Below are 13,943 nucleotides of genomic sequence, written 5' to 3' on the forward strand. Positions count from 1 at the left end.
ATAATGTCAAACTGTTTACCGAAAGGTAAACAGCAGAATGGGAGTGCCTCCCGCAGCACCCTCCCCAAGACTGAGCGCTAGCATTAAAAACCTGACTCTGTTCTGCAAAGGGGCACCCCAGGATGTGATCACACAGGTTGCCGCAGGCTGCCGCGCGGGACAGGGAGGCGGGTTGCGAGGACCCCGGCAGGACGTGAGACGTGATGGGGGCTTGAGGCGAAGCAGTGGGGATGGAGGGAACAGAAACACACGCACGCGACCCGTATGGCATTCGATGCGGAGGAGGGGGGTGGGTGCTGATAACTGTGCGCAGGGCGAGGTGCAGGCCAGGGTGGGGGCCGCGTGTCAGACCCGGGCCTCTCAGCGGAGAGCTCGGCACCCACCCGTGAGGTGGCCGAGGCTCGAGCCCCTCCCACCCCTTTAACAGGGACACTCCCCTTTAAGGCGGGCGCCCGCGCGCACCCGGCCCCGCCCTTCGGGGACGCGCGCGGCGGCCGCGGCGCCGGCTCGGCCGGGAGCGCACGTGCCGGCGCCGGGAGGAGGAGAGGGAGGCGGGAGCGGGGCTGAGGGAGGAGGGGAGGCGCCGGGGGCGCGCGCGCGCGCGCTGGGCGCTGCTGGGCTGCGGCGGCGGCGGCGGCGGCGGCGGCGGCGGCGGTGGTTACTATGGCGGAGTCGGCCAGAGCCTCCTCCTTCTTCCCCCTTGTCGTCCTCCTGCTTGCCGGCAGCGGCGGGTCCGGGCCCCGGGGGATCCAGGGTGAGTCCCGGGCCGGGGGGCGGAGGCCGGGATGGAGAGAGCCGGGCGAGGGCGAGGCCTCGAGCCGCGGCCCCTGGCTACAGCGCGCCCCCTCCCCACGCGCACAATATGGCCGGGTGGGGGGCGCGGAGGAGTCGGGGTGACCCGCGGTCGGCGTCCCCAGACCTCCGAGGTGCGGCTGCCCCGCCGGGACCGAGCTCACGCGGGGCCCCTGGGGACCCGAGCCGTCTTCCAGGCGGAACTGGATTCGGGGAGCTCTCAGGATCGCACTCCCAGCACCCCCTTGTTCCATAGTGGGGAGTGCGGGCTCCCTTCCCTGAGATTCGGAGGTCCGTGCTTCTGCCATTCAGCATGTCCAGGGGTGGGGGTCTTCATACCCTCCCTCCAGATGCTCTTGAAGGGTGCCTTTTCTCCCGCCAAGATTGAGGGGTTCAGGCGATGGGTGTTTGCTTCTCTGAGGTATCCTGATGTTGCGAGCCCTTGCGCACCTCAGGTGACAGGGGAAGGGGTCTCTAACCTTTCCTTCAGGACCTGCATTTGGGGTGTCTCTTTCCTTCCCTCTGCTTCCTCCCTAATGTTCTGGGAAAGGGAGTCACATTTCCCCTTCGCGCAGCCCCTTTGAGTTCAATGGGGCAGAACCCCCCCCCCCCATACACATGCCCTGTGGAAGCTGTTTGGAGGAAGCGAGACCCACAGGCCCCTAAACGTTTTTGGAACTTGGCTTTGGAATCTCTCTAACCCTAGGAAACCTGGTTCCAGAACGGTTAATCTGCATCTAGGTGTATTTGCTTTCCACCTCGCTTCCCCCACCCCACCCCAGGGGGCCCATTCAGTTAATCACTTTGTGGCTGCCTTTCAGGTGAAATCCTAGAACCTCCCTCCAACCCCCAAGATTATTTAAAGATCCCACCACTGGACCCACTTCCCGGCCCTTGGTCAGTACTTATTTACCTTCCCACACGATCCCTTTTTCCAGCCCTGCCCCCCACGCACTCCCCCACCCTCACACACCCCTTACCTTCCAGCCCCCACAGCCTTCTGCTCCCTGACACCACCCCCACCCTTCTCACTATAGAGGTGGGTACCTCTCTGTGGGACACTCGACTGGGTGTGTTGTTTATGAGGTTTTGGGGGCTAAGAAGAGCACATGAAACCCTAAAATATTTAATTTAATAGTCTCCTCTGAAATGTGTCTTGGCATTGGGGGAGAAGATGAAGGTTATATTTGGCAGTTATATTGAAGTGATTATTGACCCACAGATGGATCTGGGAGAGACGATCAGGATTGTATTCGCTCCCGATGTACAAAGCCTGGGCTTTGACTTCTCAGCAGCCCCTAACCTTCCAGCTATGGGAGATCAAGTGTGTGTTCTGTGGCTCTCCTCTCCACTAAAAATAATGATTCTCAGGTGGGTTCAGGCTTCTTTAATAAACCAGACAAACAAGAAAAGACATCATCCTACTTTGGAGTCTCAAAAACAAGTTCATTATCTCCAGCTTTGATATTTGTTCCCAGTGGTGTAGCCTGTGCAGTGGGGTCTTTGTTCACTGGCTAATGCTTCTGTTAAGCACCTCGTGTGTGTTCCTGGGTCTTGCTGCTCTGTGCATGGGTAATATGCCGGTGGGTCTGATAAACATGGTGAAGGTCTACGAACAGGGACTGACAGTTGGGGTAAGATCATGCTTTTCGTGAATAATGTCTGCTGGGCCTTATTATGGGCCATGTTTTTGGAATGTGTAACATAATGTTATTTCTCTAGTAGGATAGTAAATAAGGAGACTCAGCCATCAGGTTTGTCATTTTCTATGTGTCTGAATAAATCTTTACATTCTTTCCTTAGGATTTTTTATACTGTCCCAATATAGTTAGGTTTTTTAACAGCGATTTCCCTGTTGATTGGGTGTAGTGTCTGGGGTTTTTCTTGTGGTGAGCCTAGTTAAGAATGTTTAATTGGTAATCCAGCTGGTTCTGAATAGGGCAGAGTTCATTTTTTGTAACCTTCCTAAAATGGATGTTTGTTAGGGTGAGGATGGGTGGGCATAATAGGGAGTTAGTTTCTTTTTTTGGTAAATTGGAAATTAGGTTGTGTGTCCAGCAAACATTCTCGAAGGCCTTTAAACTTCTTGGCCAGACGCTACAGTTTTTTCCGGGACACATGTAGTTGCCAATAGTGCATGCTACAGAGACCACTGTTGCAAAAGGCTTAAAGTCAAACGTCAGTTCTGGGAAAATAGAGGCTGTGGGATTAACAAGAAGTTGATTGCTTTCCTCCCCTGAGCTTCCTCTCTGTACTCCTCTAGGTGAGCTGAAGGAATGAATGAGCCAGGCAGCTCTGATAGCTGGTACTTGGGCATGACATGAGGGCAGCAAGGGATAGGTGTTCCTATTAGTGCATTAGCTGCAGCTTAGTAAAAGGCCAGTGACAAGAAGAATGAGTGCCATGTTAGAGGCAGCATCCATTTGATAAATATAACTGGTTTTAAGGTCTCACTTTGGGATTTTCACATCAGTATTTAAAAATGTAAAGTTGCATTAGTTAATAGTGGGAGAACATGGCATAAATTTCTTAAGACAAAAGGAATGAGGGAGACGTTTGAGGTTCTGAAAGGAACATTTTGGATTTCTGTGAACAGACTTAAAAATATAATTTTAGGCCAAGTCTTATAATTTTGTTGAGTGGACATGGATTTGAAGTACAGTAAAAGTGAACTCTTGTAGAGAGAAAGAGAATCTCTGGTTGATTTTGTTAAAAGAGTTCCCGGAACAAATGTGATTAAAACATAATAAAATGGCAACTCTGGTTAAAGGTTGGAGCCAGATGGAAGGAGGAAGCCAGATCTCAGCCCCAGAACTTTGCTCCCTTAACAGGTTGTCCTTGAACAAGTCACTTGCTTAACCTTTCTGTGACTGCCTCAGTTTTCCCTCTGTACAGTAAGGAAATAGCCTGTGCAGTTCTTACTGGGACATTTGTGAGACTAACTTACTGATAGCCAGTTGGCTGGGAGGTATTTTTAGACACAGTTTCTGACTTCAGGGAACAAGCAATGTTGGGTTACTTTTTATCTTATGGAGTGGAATAACATACTCTTGGGATTGATAGAAGCACCACAGGCCACAGTGTGGTTAATTTCTTCTGATTTGTGCATTTTTTTGTAGACCGTTTCAGATTTCCTCAAGTTAATTTCTGTCTTTTGACAGGCTCTTACATCGTAGACCGGGCAGCGTACCTGTGCTAATCAAAGACAGTCTGGAGGGAGTGACCTGCTTTAGGTTTTATTGGTTTGGCAACGTTTTAATTCTTACGCAACTCTGAGTATGTTTATGGCACTATGTAAATGTTACATAAGAACATGGAGGCTGAGAGGTGGCTGGAATGGTGCCTGTGAACACAGGAAGGTTAGACTGAGGACTTCATCCGAAAGGACCTTGGGAATCTGCAATCAGCACAGGAAGAAACTGCACTTCATTTTCCTCTAAAAACCTTTTTAGATGATTGTGTCTTTCAGGTGGACTGCCGTGTTATAAATAGGTTTATTCTCCACCGGTGAGCTAATTGTAACCTTGCTACCAAAATATGAATCAGTAAGCGAGGAGCCGAGGAGCCGTGTTGCTGCTTTCGGCATGTCCTGTCGAAGTTGCTTGTTGCATTTTGGAACAGGAGTTGAATTGCGTTGCAGTCTGCTCTCATAATAACTCAGGAGTAAAGGGTGTTGAGGTGGAATGGAATTCTCAGTTCATGGTGCTTTAGATCTTCTTTATTTTTGAAGGTTAAAGAATACCAAAGTGGCTCTTTTGTTTTAATTTCGAAATCCTTATTGTTTACTGTTCAATTTTTGCTCGGGGCAGCGGTGAACATTAATTCTGGAATCCCGCCTCTTTGTCTTGAATTCTTGTGTTATTTGTCTGTTACAGTAGGAGTTGATGTAAGAGGGTCTTATCTCATTTTCCTCTCTGTGTTTATGAAAAGGAAATCCTAGAGTACTCTTTCTCATCCATCCCTCTGACGCTGGAAGTGCTGCTGGCATCCGTAGCCCATCAGTTCTGCCCGGACTGGGAATGCTGAAGCCTTTGAAGGAATGGGCTCCTCAGACCCGCAGTCTGATCTGCATTTCTCCCCCTCGGTAGATGCCGCCTCTCGTGACCAGGTTCAGATACCTACCTACGTGCTCCAGGCTTTTGCTCTCAGTGTCTCTTGCACACGTGGCTTAACCTGAGCTTGGGATCCGGAGGTACCATCCCTGCTCCAGCCTAGTCTCTCCCTGCCGGCTTCTCCATCAAGGATAAATGTAACACCAAGCAAAAATACTATTTCAGAGTGTATCTCTCTTTCCCTTCCTCAGTAGAGCTGCCAGCATTTGGTTGAGCCGTGGAGTTTGCGTCCCAGACCATCTGACCTGCTGTCTGGGTTTTGGAGACAGTGCCACCTCAGGCAGCTCTGGGGATCTTTTCAGTTTCTTTCTTCTCTCTCCACTTCATCCTAAGCCTGCATTTGTCTTACTAAATATTTTGATTTTAACATAATGAAAGTAACTGCCCTTCCCTTTAAAGTGTCAGTCACTCCTGATATTTGTAGAATTGCATGTAGGAGATTTCTCTATTCATTAGGTTGGGTATGTGCCTGGAATGATTCTTGGCTTGGGGAAATAACCCTGAGAGAATGAGATGGGCAAAAAATCCCTAAGTCCCTAACTGTCATGGAACTTAGAGTAGCAGTGGCTCAGACTGAAGATAAATAAGTAAACACAATTCTCAGTCTTAAGTGCTCTGGAGAAAATAAAACAGAATGATGTGCTACAGTGTGCTGAGAGCTAAAATTTCACATCTCTCTCATCTTTATTGTTTCATCTGTAAAATGAGGCTAATATAGTCAGGTGTCATTATTCGTGGTACTTATGGTCTATAAAGTTGCCTGGAACACTGGATTAGCAAATACTGAACCACTGCTCCTAGGGGAAAGATGGTGTTAGGTTCCTGTGAGCCAGTGGTCACCACCTTTTCATTGACAGATCAGTACCTAACCCTGCCATGTGTGTGTTTCTGGTTAAAGACACCTTATTTAATATATATTGTTTGCTTAATTAACTTTGAACTTAAGGCCAACAGCACTATAGTGCAAGCCTGAATGACACTTACCTGATAACATGTATTTTACTCTGCCAGACACATCACTGTCTCTTTGAGCTTGGGAATATTGGAGAGCATTTTAGCACTATTCTTAGGGGCCATTTTATTTTGTTTTTGAAGATTTTATTTACTTGACAGAGAGAGAGACAGTAAGAGCGAGTGCAGTGGGAGTGGGAGAGGGGGAAGCAGGCCTCCTGCTGAGCAGGGAGCTGGATGTAGGGCTTGATCCCAGGACCATGACCAGAGCTGAAGGCAGACGCTCAACGCCTGAGCTACCCAGGTGCCCTTCAGGGGCCATTTTGAACAGCAAAATTTCCACCCACCAACAGGAAAGTGTAAAAAAAGTGAGAAGCATCGCACAGAGTATACTATGAAAAGAACATATACTTACAGTATGAAAGCTGAAACAAGAAGGCAGAGCATTGTCCTTTTGTTCACCATCAGCTGGGGACATGTGCATTGGGGACTAACATTTTTTACCACTCTGCACATGTCTGTGAATGACTATGAAAGCACTGAGAGTATTGATTTTGGGGTTACAGATAAACTTTAATGAAAATGGAATCTGTGAAAAATGAGGATCACCTGTATTTTGTTAAAGCCATACAAATCATTGTGGCAGGGATAAAATTATATGGAATTCCAAGGATTCCTGAATCGTTTCACTGAACCAGAATTTGAATATAGAGAGAGGTCCCATTTCTAGCCTGTAAATATAGTTACCTGAAGTAAATATATATAGGTATGTATATATAGTGGTGTTAGTGATCTATAGATGTGTAGTGATCTAAGTAGATATATAGTGATCTAAAGATTCCTTTAACACATATTTATTGAGCACCTACTATGTGCCAGGTACTGTCGTAGGTGCTAGAGATACAACAGTAGGCAAAAGGACATCAAAGGTCTTCCTTCGTGAAGCTTACTTTCTGGCAGGTTAAATAGGCAATAAATAAAATATAAGGTGATTCTTTCTACCACCATCCACCCTCTGCTCCCTCCCCCCAGGAGTTCCTCCTGCCTTTGGATTATACCACCTTCCTATTATTAAACACCAATCTAGGCATGCCTTGGAGGGATTTTGCAGATGTGATGAAGGTCCCAAATCAATCGGTCTTCAGCTAAGGGGATAGACCTAAGTAGGTAGCTCTTTGAAAGCAGTTTTCACAGCTGATTGCAGAAGAGGAAGTCAGAAATGCTCCAGCTGGTTTGGAAGAAGTAAATATCCGTGTGTGACCTGCCCACGGGGGCCACGTGGCTAGAACTGCGGGCCAGCTCTGAGAACTGAGAGTGGTCCCTGGCTGTCAGCAAGGAGGCAAAAGAGGACCTCAGTCTTCCATCTACAAGGTAGTGGAGTTTGCCAACAACCAGCGAGCTTGAAAGAGGTCCGAGCCTTGGAGGAGAAGGCAGCCCTGGCCAGCACCAGTCACACTGGGCCTGGACTTCTGACCTGTAGAAACTGAGATAGTAAATAAGTGGTGTTTTTTAAAGTGAGTGAGTGAGTGTGTGTGTGTGTGTGTGTGTGTGTGTGTGTGTGTGTTGGCTCAGATGGATATGTGAGGAGAAGGAAAGCAAGAAGGGAACAAACTACCCAAGAGTGTGTGTGTGTGTGTGTGTGTGTGTGTGTGTGTGTTGGCTCAGATGGATATGTGAGGAGAAGGAAAGCAAGAAGGGAACTAACTACCCAAGATAGGCTCAGGGAGACTTGAGACCTGGTACCCAGCCATGCTGTTGATGGACCTTGCATATGAAAAGTCCTTTGACTACATGTGGCCTTCACCTACTGCCAGTTCCCTTTTCCTAGATAGTTGTGAGTGAGTGGAGGAGAGAGATTCTGGGTACTTTGGAGATAAGTTTTTTTTAGGTGGTTACAGTGTTTGAGCGGGGGAATCTGAACTGAAGTGTATCTTTTTTTTATTAAGTAGTTGTGGTGAACCTGCCTTACCCTAGATCTTCATGTGTTGTCCTGGTGTACATTTGTATATTACATTTTATAATTGTGGTCCATAAGATTGAATTGTGTTCATTTCTAACATCCAGGAGCAAGCTGAATGGTGAGAGAGTTACTGAGGAAAGAGTCTGTCCCTGCCCTTAAGAAGTTTACACACGGGACGCCTGGGTGGCTCAGTGGGTTAAAGCCTCTGCCTTTGGCTCAGGTCATGATCTCAGGGTCCTGGGATCGAGCCTCGCATTGGGCTCTCTGCTCAGCAAGGAGTCGGCTCCCCGCGCCCCCCCCACCAACCCCGCCTGCTTCTCTGCCTGCTTATGATCTCTCTCTCTTTCAAATAAATAAATAATCTTTAAAAAAAAAAAAAAAGAAATTTACACACAAATGGACTTTTCTTCTTTTTGTTGAAACAACCACAAGACTAGGAAGAGTTTAGACCCTTCTCATGCAGTGGATGACAATAGTAATAAAGGCATCTAAACACTTACTAAATACTCAGGTATGATGCCAAGGACAGTTATTCTGTGCATCTGCTTTGAGCAGTCTTATCCCCATTTTACAGATGAAGTACTGGGGCACGGTGAGGTTCAGTGGTGGGCTAGACGTCTGTCAGACTCCCAAAGCATGTGCTGTAAATCCTGTACTCTACCATATCCTGTGAGGACTGTGAAAGTAATTTTCTAACCAGCCTCTGTTTCTAGTCTCCCACTTGTCATCCATTGTGTTGCTGGATTTAATGTTGGAGGGTATGCCCTGCGTCTCATGATTCCAGTGCTTTTATGTGGCCTCCAGGATCAACCCCAGACCCCTTAGCCTGGCATCATGTTGCGTCTGGTCTGGTCTCGTCTCTCTTACTATCCTTGTCTCTGGCTGGGACCTTGCATCTGATCATTCACCATGGACCTAATATGCCTTGTGTTTTGCTTGGCCTCAGCCTTGTCTTCTTAGCCAAAGTGACCATCCTCTGTGTGGGACCGTCTTTGTCTTCTTGCCTTCCCGTGGTCCATGGTTCCATCCTCTCCGCTCTTCTCTTTGGTCCATCTGCTCCTCCCACTCTCCCAGCCTCTGCCCCCTAAAAGTGGATGCTCAGAACTGGCTTATTCTTTCTATGGCTTTGTCCTGTCCCAGAGCCTTGCACATTTTAAGTACTTAATAAGTTGTTTAATTGAATTCATTCAGTTCTTTTTCATCCTCCCAGCAATATCCCCGGTAAGTAGTTCCAGTTCTGTCCTGCTGTACTTTTAGTCTCTCCTCTATATGGAGTTTTTAATCCTTGTCACTCAAAACGCTACAAACATTTATGAGTTACTTGGAACATGATTAGCTCTCTTCCTACCTCACCGCTTTCATCTTTGTTTTATTCTACCACCTACCCATTTTATTCCAGCCAAATGCACTTGATCTCAGCCTCATTAGTTTTATTCTCAGCCCTGGCTGATTTTTTTTCTCCTTCATTGTCCCAGTTGCCTGAAACCATTCCTATTCCTCTTCTCACTCAAAACTGTGACGTACACTGTCTCTTCTCCACTCATCCTTAGGATGGTAAATAGGTCAGGAAGCAAATATAAAATACCACTCATAAACATCCTCCCCTGTCCTAATGAGCCACAAATATGTCTTTTTTAATACAACAAAGAGAAAAAGCAGAATGATTTTACATGTTCATTATAAACTGTAAGTAAAGGAGAAATACCAAGTTACTCCTAGATAGTCTGAATATGACTGCTCAGTCCATACACTTAGGTCCTGGGAACACTGGGCACCCTCTGTAGTAAGGCACCACTCATTCCAGTTTTACCTTGACATTCTCCTGGGCAGCAGGTGGGCCCTTGCTAAGATATTCAGGTATTTACAGTCAGCCATAAATTAAGTTGCAATGACAGGTCTCCTTAGCATAAACATCAAACGTCTCTTTTGAGTGAGAACAAAGCTTTCATTCTCTAGACCTGAGGCTTAAGGGTGAACTTGTTTAAACAGCTCTCTGGGGTTGGGTTTGTCTCCAAGTAGAATGTCAGAAAGGCAGTTGGTAGAATAGATAGTGTGGAGCTGGCTTTTCAAACACCTTTCTCTTATGCAAACCCCATTCCGAGACCTTTTCCCAGATTGGAATTAAATACCAAGCTTATCAAGTGTCTTATTGTTAAGTCTCTGGGTTTTTTCCCTCCTCATACAAACAGCTTCCTTTATTAAGTCACTTACATGTTTTTCATAAGTGTGTTTTACCAGTACATTCTTTGGTTTTTTAGGTACCACCCAACTACACATGTAAAACTTGACTTTATTTTGGCTTTTGGATACTTGAGAGGTTTGGTTTGGTTTGGTTTTAATGTGTTTTTAAAATATTAAATAAAATAAAATCTAATTTTGATGATTGTGAAGGGTGAAAATGTAACTTGGGTCTTTTTTTTTTTAACCAACCAGTAGCATCTGATTGCTTTACTTCAACATTACGTGATGTTTCTACTTAGGTTAGAGGTTTGGCTCCTGGCACATTGTCAGTTTCCAGTTACTGTCCCCCCTCACCCCTATCAGGGGAACCAAACATGACCTCTGTTTTGTAACAGTTTAGTGGCAGATACCTACCATTTTTTTTTTTAAAGATTTTATGTATGTATTTACTTAACAGAGATCACGGGTAGGCAGAGAGGCAGGCGGGGGTGGGGGGGGGGGCAGCAGGATCCCTGCTGAGCAGAGAGCCCGATGTGGGGCTCGATCCCAGGACCCTGGGATCATGACCTGAGCTGAAGGCAGAGGCTTTTAACCCACTGAGCCATCCAGGCGCCCTGACACATCCCATTTTTTAACCTGATTCAGGATTTTCCTAAACATTTTGGTAGCTGTCTAGATCAGTAGTTACCTTTTTTCTTTGTTTTTAAAGCAGTGCAACTCTTTAAAGAATACAAAAGTAGAGTGGCACCTAGGTGGCTTAGTCAGTTGAGCATCTGCTTTCAGCTCGGGTCATGATCCCAGAGTCCAGGGATCGAGCCCCACTTCGGGCTTAACAGGGAGCCTGCTTCTCCTTCTCCTCCCTGCTAGTGATCTCTCTCTCAAATAAATAAATTAAAATCTTAAAAAAAAAAAAGAATAAACAATAGAAATATATGTATAGCAGATAAAAGCCACTCTGGCAGAGCCCCCTTCCCTCTCCAGTTACTAGGCTGAGATGTATTAAACCCAGTGCTATCTACCAGGCACTGTGCTAGACACCAGTGAGAAAATGGCGAAGCAGCACAGGGCAGTGGCTCCCCCCTTATAGAGCTTAAAGATTCCTGGACATCTTGGAGAGCACGGGGATTCAGGAAGAATACAGTCTAAAGAACGCTAGACCTCCAGGGTTCCCCCCCCATTTATGTATGTATTTATGTAATCTCTGCACCCAACCTGGGGCTCAGACTTATGACCCCGAGATCAAGAGTCATGTGCTAGACCAACTGAGCCAGGCATCCAGAGGGTTTTTTTTTCCCCCTATGCATGTGTGAGGTGTTTAGATGTTTTTGTTTCATAATTGGTATTATATTATACATACTGTTTTTGAAAGGTGTGGTATTTTTAATATTGTGGTAAAACACAGATAACAGAAAATTTATCATTTTAGCCATTTTAAAATGGACAGTTAGTGGTGTTAAATACCTTCATAATGTTATCACCACTGTCTGGTTCTAGAACTTTTTCTTTACCCCAGAAGAAACCTGGTAACCTGTTAAGCAGTAACTTCCCATCCTCCCTCCCACTCTACTACCCAGCTCCTGACAACCACTAATGTGTTTTCTGGATATTTAATATAAATGGAATCATACAGTATGTGGCTGCTTTCACTTACACAGTGTTTTTAGGGGCACCTGGGTGGCTCAGTCATTAAGCGTCTACCTTTGGCTCAGCTCATGATTCCAGGGTCCTGGGACCCAGCTCCTCATCAGGCTCCCTGCTTGGCGGGAAGTCAGCTTCCCCCTCTCCCACTTGCCCTGCTTGTGTTCCCTTCTCACTGTGTCTCTGTCAAATAAGTAAAATCTTAAAAAAAAAAATAAAAAGGTCATGTTTTCAAAGTTCATTCATATTGTAGTGTGTATCAATAGTTTATTCATTTTTATGGCCAAATAATACTCCATTGTATGAATATACCACATTTTGTTTTTCCATTCATTATTTGGTAGACATTTGGTTTGTTTCTACCTTTTGACTATATAAATAGTACTATTATGAACATTCATGTACAAGTTTTTGTTTGAACACTTGTTTTCAGTCTTTTGAATGTATACCTAAAGTGGAATTGTTGGGTAATACGGTAATTCAACATTCAGTTTATGGGGGATCCATCAACTATGTTTTGCAGCAGCGAAACATTTTATGATCAGTGGTATACTGGCAATGTATGAGGGTTCCTGTTTTCCAAGTCTTCACTAACGCTGGGTATTTTTCTTTTTCTTAAGAACTTCCTAGTGGGTGTGAGTGGTGTCTCATTGTGGTTTTGATTTGACTCTGCATTTAAAATTCATTTGCATTTGAGATAATGTTGGGCATTTTTTCATGTGCTTGTTGGTCATTTGTGTATCTTTTTTGGAGAAATGTCTCAAGGCCTTTGCCCATTTTTAATTGTTTTGTGTTGTTGAGTTATGAGTTCTTTATGTATTCCGAGTGCTAGGCCATTATTAGATATGTGGCTTGCAGATATTCTCTCCTCTTCTTTGTATTCTCTCATACTGTCCACTGAGGCGTGGGAGGTTTTAATTTTGTTGAAGACCCGCTTATTTTTCTTTTGTCCCTTGTGCTTTTGGTATGCTATCTAAATACCATTGCTAAATCCAAAGTCATAAAGCTTTACCCCTATTTTCTAATTTGAAGTTTTAAAATATAAGTTATAACTTGTATATTTAGACTGTTGATCCGTTGAGTTCACTTTTACATGTGGTGTGAAGTAAGGGTCAACTTCATTCTTTCACATCTGCATATCCAATTGTCTAGGACCGTTTGTTGAAAACTAGGCCTTCCCCCCTGAACAGTCTCGAAATTCTTGTCAAAAATCAGTCAATCAGAAATGTATAGGTTGGTTTATGGACTCATTTCTGTTGCATTGATTTATGTGTCTGTGTTTAATGCCAGTATCACCCTGTTTTGATTGCTGTAGCTTTGTAGTAAGTTTTGAAATCAGGAAGTGTGAGTCGTCCAACTTTGTTCTTTTTTTTTTTCTCCAAGACCATTTTGGCTCTTCGGACTCAGAGTTGAAGTCTTTATTCTATCCTAAGGAAGCTGTAGAGGGTTTGGATAAGGTCCAAGGAAGACTAATTAAAATAATCATGCCTTGTAATAGGCTATTCTTATCAGTTTGGCCTGTCTGATGGAGGCTGTCATCTGGAAGGAGGAGGGCTGAGAGGCAGAAAGTTGTGAAGGGGAAGGGCTGCGCAAGCTGGTTTGGGCAGTTCATTGTGGATACTGCAGACCTAGAAGGTGACCCAGTGAGCTTTGGAAGAGGCAGGTTTAGCATACCTGAACAGGACAGTGCCCCATTCTGGTACAAAATCAGTGAAGCTTTATATCCCCAATGGGCGATTAATGTAAGCTACAAGTCATAAATACTGTAGCTTTAAGATGTTTTAGAACATCTGTGGGTCTTTATCTACCAGGACAGATGTGGATGTTTTGTGGTTTGCCTCTTACCTTCCAAGGTTGGGCCACCACCCTGTGCTGTCCTACACCCAGTCCCCTGGAGATGTGTTCTGGGGCAGAATAGTGGGCTGAGTGGCCAGGAGCCTATGCCTGTATGGTGGCTCTTGTGAATTCCCATGAGCCACACCCTTGCTAAGTGTCCTCCCAGTGGGTCAGAGAGAGAGAGGACCCAGCCCCAGTGCCCTGCCTGTAGTGGGGTTGTCCTTGCTGAGACCTAACCACCTCAGTGCCTCCATAAAGTGTAGCTAGACAGACGCTGTCCAAGTTGGGACTTATTGGTCTTCTTCGAAACACAGACTCTCTCATGAATCAATTTTGCATCTTTATCCTACCACAGACCACCTTCTGATCATATTTTGGAGCCACATTCAAATCCTGCTTAGGTGGTTTGTTTTTAGTTAAGGTTTGACTGACTTGTTAATAACAAAATGCTGTGCTAGTGAGAAATTTGTTCT

The 13,943-nt window shown here is 45.4% G+C and overlaps 1 protein-coding gene across 2 annotated transcripts in view; it reads left to right on the plus strand.

Annotated features, from left to right (window-relative positions):
- The first annotated feature begins 609 nt into the window (after nucleotides 1-609).
- ACVR1B (activin A receptor type 1B) overlaps nucleotides 610-13,943 on the plus strand; it is a 35,528-nt gene continuing 22,194 nt past the window's right edge. The window contains exons 1-2 of one of the 2 annotated variants that reach the window (XM_059403165.1): nucleotides 665-754; nucleotides 2,015-2,163. Coding sequence is in view for 1 of the 2 variants with exons in the window: in XM_059403164.1 (XP_059259147.1) it covers nucleotides 664-754 (91 nt within the window). In the remaining variant the exon portion in view is untranslated. Of the gene's footprint in view, nucleotides 755-2,014; nucleotides 2,164-13,943 lie in introns of both variants that reach the window. The other variant, XM_059403164.1, reaches the window with a different exon arrangement.

The sequence above is a fragment of the Mustela nigripes genome, chromosome 6 (assembly GCF_022355385.1).
Source record: "Mustela nigripes isolate SB6536 chromosome 6, MUSNIG.SB6536, whole genome shotgun sequence".
Classification (NCBI taxonomy): domain Eukaryota; kingdom Metazoa; phylum Chordata; class Mammalia; order Carnivora; family Mustelidae; genus Mustela; species Mustela nigripes.